Source organism: Argentina silus, assembly GCF_951799395.1.
Source record: "Argentina silus genome assembly, chromosome: 6".
Taxonomy (NCBI): Eukaryota; Metazoa; Chordata; class Actinopteri; order Argentiniformes; family Argentinidae; genus Argentina; species Argentina silus.
Window position 1 is genome coordinate 1,421,888 of NC_139660.1, and position 10,490 is coordinate 1,432,377.

The 10,490-nt window shown below is 50.4% G+C and overlaps 2 protein-coding genes across 3 annotated transcripts in view; one reads left to right on the forward strand and one right to left on the reverse strand.

Moving 5' to 3' along the window:
- The first annotated feature begins 1,633 nt into the window (after nucleotides 1-1,633).
- pigc (phosphatidylinositol glycan anchor biosynthesis, class C) lies at nucleotides 1,634-3,867 on the forward strand. 2 transcript variants are annotated; one of them, XM_083671919.1, is made up of 3 exons: nucleotides 1,634-1,694; nucleotides 2,073-2,379; nucleotides 2,601-3,867. In XM_083671919.1, the coding sequence occupies exons 2-3, from the start codon at nucleotides 2,137-2,139 to the stop codon at nucleotides 3,258-3,260; spliced, it is 903 nt and encodes a 300-aa protein (XP_083528045.1). In that variant the 5' UTR covers nucleotides 1,634-1,694; nucleotides 2,073-2,136; the 3' UTR covers nucleotides 3,261-3,867. The 2 variants fall into 2 exon arrangements, with proteins under 2 accessions (XP_083528045.1, XP_083528046.1); XM_083671920.1 differs by having other exon boundaries at nucleotides 1,648-1,694; nucleotides 2,134-2,379.
- Nucleotides 3,868-4,498: 631 nt separating this feature from the next.
- LOC310805997 (dynamin-1-like) overlaps nucleotides 4,499-10,490 on the reverse strand; it is an 11,168-nt gene continuing 5,176 nt past the window's right edge. The window contains exons 3-6 of the mRNA XM_083671921.1: nucleotides 10,148-10,312; nucleotides 8,415-8,638; nucleotides 7,603-7,770; nucleotides 4,499-4,888 (exon numbers count right to left, since the gene is read on the reverse strand). Coding sequence (XP_083528047.1) covers nucleotides 4,846-4,888; nucleotides 7,603-7,770; nucleotides 8,415-8,638; nucleotides 10,148-10,312 — 600 coding nt within the window. The 3' untranslated portion in view covers nucleotides 4,499-4,845. The remainder of the gene's footprint in view (nucleotides 4,889-7,602; nucleotides 7,771-8,414; nucleotides 8,639-10,147; nucleotides 10,313-10,490) is intronic.

Here is a 10,490-nt window from a genome sequence, read left to right on the forward strand (position 1 = left end):
GGTGGTGCATGCCAGAGTTGATCGCCATCTCTGGTTTCTTGATCGTCTCCGTTTTGGAATGATATCTGGTCGCGTCGCCCCGCTCCTTTCCCGGTGATGTCATATCCCAGAGTCGAGTTTTAAGACTACCGTCTGGGGGAAAGGATCTCAATATCCATAGTCAGGCCTGACTGACTGACTGACCAGTGCTGACTTCACAGAGCAGTTGAGCACTGTGCACACACTAAATAGCTTTACTCAACTAAGCTGCTGTGTGTGTGTGTGTGTGTGTGTGACTCAGACCTTCAGGTTTTGACTGCCGGTCTGGTCTTAGGGTTCTGGATGGGCTGGCAGCATGGTTGAATGCCCCGACTGTGATCCATTCTTGGCCCTGAGACATCGGCTATACACAATGGACGCAGCCTGAGAGACAGATGAAAGGAGAGAGGGGGATGGGAAAGGAGGAGAGGAAGCATCTTGCATCTTGAAACCATGACTGTACATTCTTTTTGTATGTATATATATATGTTTTTAGGGCATTTTTGCTCTATTGGGATAGAGACAGTAGAGATTGACAGGAAGGATGGGTGAGAGAGAGGAGGGATGACAAGCAAGACATGTCGAGGGTCGGAATCGAACCAGGAACCTTGCGATTACGTGGTATGCGCATTAGTGTGCTACGCCACTGAGCTCCCCACCAGGACTGTATGTGATGGTATGATGATACGCCATTTAGCTGACGCTTTTATCCAAAACTACTTACACTGCAGTGAGTGAATACATTTTTCACTATATATGGTCCCAGCGGGAATCAAACCCTCAACCTAAGCATTGTTAGCGCCATGCTCTACCAACTGAGCCACAGAGGACCATAGGAGGACCACGTGCCTGCCCCTCAGCCTCTGTCCATGCTGAGCTGCCCTGCTCTGGTCCAGAACCTCTCTGACCGCACCATGCTGGGGCGTCCTTACCTGCAACTAGGACCAGAGATACACTGTCAACAACACAAAATGGCACACGGACACACAAACACATACACAGTCAACCATTGCGTGGACTGGACTGTAGCACAACATCAAAATGAGACTAGACCGGTCCCACAGTTATCCATGCCCGACAGTGTCATACTTACTGTAGTGGGTGTTTGTAGTTCTGGCCCACTGCTCTGGGCGCTGGAGGTGAGAGGCTTGTTTGGGTTTGGCACCGATGGAGCCAAGCCCATCAGGTGGGGAGCATAGGGCCAGGGTTTACGTCTCCGGACCGGGTACTGACTGGGAGCAGAGAGACAGGGCTTACTGACGGTTGACAGAGAATAAGGCGAATTCTCAAAAGCCTTTCGTTGCTTCCTCCCTCACCTCCTCGATACACGCCTCCATCTCAAAATTCATTGGTTACCTGTTGATGGGCAGGGCCGTCTGCTGGTAGATCTGCCCCAGGATGTCAGCAGAGGAGGGGCCACACATGTTCACCACAGACACCTGATCATCATGGAGACAACAGAAACGTCAGGAACATCAATGCTGCTTTCAAAAAGATCATAAAAGCATAATTTCGAAACGACAGTCATTATCATGTGACACCTGCGCCTACTGCATTATCCGCCAGGGGGCGATGTTTTAGATATTTACAATGTCCACAGTCAGCGCCTCACTTCCGGGTAGTGAAATGACGAGATTGTAGCAGCGACGAAGCTCCGCCACAGAACAGACTTTCAGGTAGCTGAACCTCGGAATGATCGTGTAGAGCTAGGGGCACGTATAATGATGTATTCTTTATTTTCCAACATGGCTCTACTAGCTATAATGACAGCCGGCCAGCAAAACCGGACTTTCAAGCCAGTGAGGTTAGCCTAGCAAGCTGTCCTGTATCCTCATACATACATGAGCCAGTCTGTCATGTGGGTCCCTCCTGTCTCTTTACGAGCAGCGATCATTTTAAAAATCAGTTTAACAGTTTAAATGACGTGATCTGCTGAACAGACAGGTTTCTAGCTTAGCGTAGATGTGCTGGTAGAGACGTCTTGTTTTGTAGTTGTGACAGGTGATGTAAGCCACTATTGTGATAATAATATTAAGTCTGGTTGTGACCGACAGGTATATATCATTCGTTTGCGTTGCGTTGCGTTACGATAACAAGTCCGGTTGTGACCGGCAGGTGATGGGGGCAGACGGCGGGTCTGGCGCGGCCCCGGGCCCCGCCGCGGTGCCCTGGCGGAAGGTGTTATGGGAGCGCCAGCCGTTCCCGGACAACTACGTAGACAGCCGCTTCCTGGAGGAGCTGAGGAGGAACGAGGGCATCCGGCAGTACCGCTACTGGGCCGTGGTGCGTGAAGCCGGGCTGGTGGCCCAGCAGCTCTCCTGCGTGGCTCTGGTCCTCACGCTGTGGTCCTACATGGAACAGGTACGACCTCTCTCTTCTTCTGTACATGTCTCACCCACATCTCCAGGGGTTTCCCAACGTGGAAGACCCAAGCATCTACCATGAGGCCAAAAGGACATCCTCAAGGTCTGAGAGTGATAACTTGAGTTCACGTGTCTCGAGCTAGGGCTACCTCATCACAAGAGAGTGACTCCAAATCACCTCCGCTACACTAATGCTTCTCTTCCCTCACCCCCCTCCAGGGTCTGCTGTCCCCCGCCACACTGCTGTGGACTGGCCTGCTCTGTGCCCTGCTAGGCTACGGGCTCTACCAAGTCTTGGCGCCGTGGGGGGAGCCGGGCTGTGAGCCCCGCACGCGCCTGGCCGACCTGCAGAGCGCCGCCATCTTCCTCTCCTTCACCTTCGGCTTCTCCCCGGTGCTCAAGACGCTGACCGAGTCGGTCAGCACAGACACGGTCCACGCCATGTCCTCCCTGATGCTCCTGGCCCACTTGGCGTCCTTCCCCTACGCCCAGCCCTCTCCCCCGGGCAGCCTGTCCCTCAACGCCGCCCTGTTCGGCTCTGTGTGTCTGGCCTCCAGGCTCCCCGGCCCCCTCCACACCTTCACCATGCTCAGCTGGGCCCTGCTGGTGTTCGCCCTGTGGCCCTGCCTGCTGCAGAGGGTCAGGGAGAGTGCCCCGCCGGGGGGGTTTGCGGGAGTGTGCGCAGGGGTGTGTGTGGGAGGGGTGGGGGGCCTGGGGTCCCTATGGCCGGGGGGGGCCGTGCTCCTGGCCCTGGCTCTGGGGAGCGTGGCGCTGCTCTGCCCCCTGCTGCTGGTGAGGCTACAGAGGCACAAGGACAACATCCACGGGCCGTGGGACGAGGCCGAGATACAGGAGGACCTCAGCCGCTTCCTGCGCTGATGGCGACGCACGCACGCACGCACACTAACCATAACCCTAACACACACACACACACACACACACACACGCACACTAACCATAACCCTAACACACACACACACACACACACGCACACTAACCATAACCCTAACACACACACACACACACTAACCATAACCCTAACACATACACACACACACAATCACTGCTGGCAGGCAAACTGAGGGAAAGGAACCGTTATCGCGAGCGTCAACCCAACCCTGCGACCACTATGAGAGGTTAAGGACAAAGTCATGTAGAGGGTTAGGGTGGGAAAGATTGATCTTTTGAAAGATCAAACTGCTGCTCTTTTTTTTTTGGAACGAGGAGGGCTTCTGAGCTGGGACTGATTCACTTTGCTGCCTAAATGATATGCTCTGATTCCATGACTAGGAGAGGTTCCTCTTTTTAATAACTATGCTTTTACAGAACTCTATTTAATTTGTATGTGATATGTTTAAATGTGTGTATTACAGATAAGGGCTCTGAGCTGTTAGAACTGTGTTTGTTGAGAGACGTGTTTTTTTTAACATTTGTTGTAATCGAAGTTGTAATAATAAAGTTTTTTGTGTATTTATTAAACCTGATATCTGACGGAATGGGACATTGAAAGAAATATACGATTAATTAGTACTGTTGTTGGCTCCTGCAATGCCGTACGGTGTCCACTGGATGTCAGCATACCTTCACCTCGCCTTTCCCGGGCCTGACACGGTGGGTATTCGGTCTGGTGCTAGACTGTGAACGGTCCTGTGGCTCCATGGTGGTGGTGGTGCGGTTTATCCTCGACTCTAAACGAAGTTCAGCCGAGGGGTTATGACCTCTCTCCCCGGTCCTCCCCTACCGTACCTTGAGTCTTCTGTTAAACAGCGGTACTGTGGAGAGGACCGAGGTCTGTACAGATGTCGTCATCCGAGACCGTCACAATAGCGGACTCCACCGATATGAAGTCCGTCCCCACCAGCGTCAGCGGCCTCTCCGCGCAAGGCTGAGACAATCTGGTTTGGCCAGAAGTCCTCTACCGAGGCCGCGGCCCAGATGGAGTCAGTTGTGATTCATTTTTTGAATCGAGAAAATAAATAAGACTAGGCAGCAAAACAGTTGCATACGCAATATGAAAAACCTGAACAGAAATATGAATATAACTAAAACGTTATATATTCATATCACTGAAAAAACTTTCATCCATATCGACTTTCAAAAAACGACAGACATTTTAGAAAATTAAAACCCTGTTTATCCAAAACTGTAGAAACAGTGGTGTATATTGTTAATGTGTATATTTACACAGAATGGTATATTTACACAAAGCTCAGACACATGTGGTAATGCAGGCACACACACGCACACACACTTTCCTGTATTTATAGACATTGACATATGTACAAAACTGGCAGAAGGCCACAGTGAACGAGCAGCCAGAATGCGGGGATTCCCCAGAGAGGAGGAGAGGCCGAGAGCGACCCAGCATCCTGGGGCTGCATCGCCCATCACACAGCTCATTGACGGCTCTGGTGAAAGTCGTCAGTGGGATGGTGCAGTGGCTGCTGGGTATTTCAGAGAGGGGTCAGTGTGTCTTCGGGGCTGCGGACACGGCCGGGGGCTGTCTCCTGGACAGACAGAGGAGAGAGAGCTGTGTTACAACAGGATAGGGTCCGGCACATGCACGCATGCACACACATACGCACTAATCTCATTGTCAGACTCGAGATTTTGGGTTACAAGATTACACATGCGCGCGCGGGCGCACACACACAAACACACACACACACACACACACACACACACACACACACACACCTATGTAGTGATATTAGTGACTGTAGGCAATTCACTACAACATTGAATGAAACAAGTTGACATAAGCTCAGTGATGTAAATCTTTATATTGTATGCTGTGATTTAATTATACAGGGACAGTGTTTTATAAGTAGAAATACAAAGCTGTAGATCTACAGTACTAACAGTGATAGCACACAGAGGCAAGTAGTCCACACTCTGGAGGAAAATAACGTTGAGAAATTGGTGAGCATTCCTGCAGTGCTCGACCAGGAAAGATCCCTGTGGATACAAAGGAATCTTTTGGTGTGTGTGTGTGTGTGTGTGTGTGTGTGTGTGTGTGTGTGTGTGTGTGTGTGTGTGTGTGTGTGTGTGTGTGTGTGTGTGTGTGTGTAGCAGCAGCACTGGCAGGGGACAATGTTTTCTGTGATGTGAAATAGGAGAAAAGGGCTTTATTTTTCCTTGGATGCAGCGGATTGTGGAATTGAATTGTGGTTTTCAGAGAGCGTAAAGACGAGGGCGAAGACCGACTGCTTCCTCCTCCCCTCTGACATGGCAGCTTGGTCTGTAACTCAGGTCACATCTCCAGGTCAGGCAGATGAAGGCTACCCATCGACGTCAACACGTCAGATAGTTTGAGTTAGGCTATTTAACGTCTTAAATAAGGATTCAGCCCTTCGACCATCTGAGCAAAGGCGAATCAGAGGAGAGTTATCAATGGCACCAATACACAGCCACTCTGAATACATGAACCAGCAGAGAGAGAGAGAGAGAAGGGGGGGAAAGGGAGAGGGAGGGAGAGAGAGAGAGAGAGAGAGATGGAGGAAGGGAGAGGGAGGGAGAGAGAGAGAGAGATGGAGGAAGGGAGGGAAAGGGAGAGGGAGGGAGAGAGAGAGAGATGGAGGAAGGGAGAGGGAGGGAGAGAGAGAGAGAGAGAGAGAGATGGAGGAAGGGAGAGGGAGGGAGAGAGAGGGAGAGAGAGAGAGAGATGGAGGAAGGGAGAGGAAGGGAGGGGGAGGGAGAGAGAGAGAGAGAGAGATGGAGGAAGGGAGAGGGAGGGAGAGAGAGAGAGAGAGAGAGATGGAGGGAGGGAGAGAGAGAGAGAGAGAGAGAGATGGAGGAAGGGAGAGGGAGGGAGAGAGAGAGAGAGAGAGAGAGAGATGGAGGAAGGGAGAGGGAGGGAGAGAGAGAGAGAGAGAGAGATGGAGGAAGGGAGGGCGGGGGGCAGCAGAGTAAAGTGAGGAGGTGAGAAGTTAAAGGTGAGGATGAAGAAGGCGGTGTAACGCCACACAGTGGAGAGGGAGAGGAAAGAGGGGGGAAAAAGAGGGGGAGAACGAGGGAGGGACTGGGCGGGAGACGGAGAGGGAGGGAGGGAGAGGCCCAACAGAACGGTTGGAGAGCACAGAGGAAATGAGGCAGAAAGAAAAAGAGAGAGACAGGCCAAAAGCAGGGGAGGAACCCAGTGGAGGGAGTAAAAAAAAAAAAAAAAAAAATGTCCAGAAAAGTGGAGGAGAGGGTAAGGGGAAAGAAAAAGAGAGATATTTCATGAGGAAAAATGAGCGGTAAAACGCCTGCCAGGAGAAAGTGAGAGCGAGGGAAAGAAGAGGGAGAGAAAAGGGGAGAGGGGGAGAAGACAGAAGTATGAAGGAGACAAGGTAGGCAGAGGCAGGGAGTGGGAGAACGGAGAGAAAAGGGGACAGAAGGTAAAGAGCAGCCAGCAGACTGACGCGGACCAGACACCTCCTGAGGTGACATGTTTGTTCATTGCTCCACAGGCAGAGCTGTGTGCTGCTTTTTCATGAACACACACACACACACACACACACACACACAAACTGTACTGTCTTATTGTGCTACCTGGCCTAATATAAATCAATAGAGAAAACTCTGTGTGTCTCTGTGTGTGTGTGTGTGTGTGTGTGCGTGTGTTTTTTTCTTCTTCTGTGTGTGTGTTTTTTTTTTTTGTTAGTTTTTTTCTTCTTTGTGTGTGTGTCTTTGTGTGTGTGTGTGTGTGTGTGTGTGTGTGTGTGTGTGTGTGTGTGTGTAGCTCTCCCTGTTGTCTCTGTGTCTGGCTCCATTTGAAGGCTGGACTGAGAGAGGGCCTGTCTACTGCGGCTGATGGGAGAGAGAATATGAAAAACACATTTTCCAGCAGACCCCCACCCAGCTCAAATAACCAGCTCTCTGCCTCTGCAGTCCAGGGTCTGGCTCTTTGTGTGTGTGTGTGTGTGTGTGTGTGTGTGTGTGTGTGTGTGTGTGTGTGTGAGTGTGTGTGCCTGCCTGCGCGTTTGCACGTGCACATTGAAAAATGTGAGCAGCATTACTGGAAAGGAGTCGCTGCTCTGGTGTGTGAATCAGCAACGTCCAGTGGTGAGTTGAGAGGGTGGGAAGGGAGGGCAGCGTCAGTGACACACACACACACACACACACACACACACACACACACACACACACACACACACACACACACACACACACACACACTACAGTGGCTGATCCACAGCTTTGGAGGGACCAGAGAGGGTCCAGGTGTCCAGTAGGTTACCTGGGCACGGGGGGGACTCGGCCGGGTCGAGCGGGGGACTGTTGGGGTCCGTCTGCGTTGGGCTGTCCCGAGGGTGCGGACCGGGAGGGGACAGGGGGGGCGATAGGGGCAGGGCCCCGAGCAGAGGTTCTGGGACCAGCAGCTATGCTCTTAAGGCTAGGTGGAGACCTGAGAGAGAGAGAGAGAGAGAGAGAGAGAGAGAGAGAGAGAGAGAGAGAGAGAGAGAGAGAGAGAGAGAGAGAGAACAGTATGGTATAGAATAGAATAGTATGATTCTAGTATTCACCATCCATTAGATTATTGGGTATATCTTGATATTTAAGTATTAGGATTTTCATTGCATTAAATCCTGACTCCCTCTCTGAATGTGTGAATCACAGGGTAGCGGAATGGATAGGTTCCACGTGTGTGTATGCACGTTTGCATGTGTGTGTGTGTGTGTGTGTGTGTGTGTACAGTACCAGTACCAAGTTTGGACACACCTTGCAGAGAGTGTGCAAAGCTGTCATCAAAGCAAAACTTTGAAGAATCTAAAATATAAACCATATTCTGGTTTGTTTAACACTTTTTTGTGTAATTTCATGTGTTCCTTCATAGTTTTGATGTCTTCAATATTAATCTACAATGTAGAAAATAATAAAAAAAATAAAGAAAAACCATTGAATGAGAAGGTGTATCCAAACTTTTGACTGGTACTGTATGTGTGTGTGTGTGTGTGTGTGTGTGTGTGTATGTGTGTGTACCTGCGGTTCTGCAGCCAGGAGGAGTCCATCCATCCGTGTGTGTGTGTGTGTGTGTGTGTGTGTGTGTACCTGCGGTTCTGCAGCCAGGAGGAGTCTACGGGGGGCGGTAGAGGGGTGGAGGAGGTGGAGGTGGAAATGTCTCCTATGACGGCCAGCGCCTCCCTCAGGGCCGTGTGTGTGCAGAGCACCTCCTCCCGCCGCTGCTCCTGCTCCGGAGACTCATCCATCAGCACCGAATGCTCTCCCAGAGCATAGAGCTGGGACAGGAGCTCTGAACTGATAAACTCCTTCACCTGGCCAGAGACACACACACACACACACACACACAGAGAGATGAAAAACTCCTTCACCTGGCCAGAGACACACACACACACACACACACACACACACACACACACACACACACACACACACACACACACACACACACAGAGATGATAAACTCCTTCACCTGGCCAGAGACACACACACACACACACACACACACACACACACAGATGATATACTCCTTCACCTGGCCAGAGACACACACACACACAGAGAGATGATATACTCCTTCACCTGGCCAGAGAGAGAGAGAAAGAGAGAGAGAGAGAGAGAAAAACAGAGAGAGATGATATACTCCTTCACTTGGCCAGAGAGACAAAGAGAGAGAGAGAAAGATGATCAACTCCTTAAGCAGCGTACACCAGGGGAGGCTGGTGGAGGCAGAAATCTGAGGATGGGCTCATTGTAATGCATGGAGTGGAATGAGGAATGGTATCAACTAATCCCACTAATCCTAGCGTGCCGCAAGTTTTCGGCTTAGTTTTAACAGGGTTAGGACTAGGCTTAGTTTTAACAGGGTTAGGACTAGACTTAGTTTTAACAGGGCTAGGACTAGGCTTAGTTTTAACAGGGTTAGGACTAGGCTTAGTTTTAACAGGGTTAGGACTAGGCTTAGTTTTAACAGGGCTAGGACTAGGCTTAGTTTTAACAGGGTTAGGACTAGGCTTAGTTTTAACAGGGTTAGGACTAGGCTTAGTTTTAACAGGGTTAGGACTAGGCTTAGTTTTAACAGGGTTAGGGTTAGGCTTAGTTTTAACAGGGTTAGGACTAGGCTTAGTTTTAACAGGGTTAGGGTTAGGGTTAGTTTTAACAGGGCTAGGACTAGGCTTAGTTTTAACAGGGTTAGGACTAGCTTAGTTTTAACAGGGTTAGGGTTAGGCTTAGTTTTAACAGGGCTAGGACTAGGCTTAGTAGTTTTAACAGGGTTAGGGTTAGGCTTAGTTTTAACAGGGTTAGGGTTAGTTTTAACAGGGTTAGGGTTAGGCTTAGTTTTAACAGGGTTAGGGTTAGTTTTAACAGGGTTAGGGTTAGGCTTAGTTTTAACAGGGTTAGGGTTAGTTTTAACAGGCCCTTAGATGAGATGCGTCACAATTATGTTGTGTCCTGACTTATTAACTAATTTACAGACTGATAGACAGACAGACAGACAGGCAGGCAGGCAGGCAGGCAGAGAGAGAGAGAGACAGAGAGAGAGAGAGAGACAGACAGACAGACAGACAGACAGACAGACAGGCAGACAGACAGACAGGCAGACAGACAGACAGACAGACAGGCAGGCAGACAGACAGACAGGCAGGCAGGCAGGCAGAGAGAGAGAGAGACAGAGAGAGAGAGAGAGACAGACAGACAGACAGGCAGACAGACAGGCAGACAGACAGACAGGCAGGCAGACAGACAGACAGGCAGACAGACAGACAGACAGACAGACAGACAGACAGACAGGCAGTAGTCATTGGAGCATCGCAGCAGCGTACGTTGTTGATCATGAGGTGCATGATGGTCTTGGGCATGAGGTCCCTGATGGCCTTGTTGACGATGGTCATGTAGGAGTCCACCAGGTTCCGGATGGTCTCCACCTGCCGCTCCAACAGAGGGTCTATAGAGAAGCTGTCATACACACCACCACTCTCACCATCCACCTGAGAGAGAGAGGGGGGGGGGGGGGAGAGAACTTTTAAATGTATTTTTGCTTTGCCAATATCGCCGGAATGTCATGTCAATAAATACACTTTGAATTGAACTGAGAGGGGGAGAGAGAGAGAGAGAGAGAGAGAGAGAGAGGGAGGGAAGGAGAAGGAGAGAAAGGGGGAGTGCGAA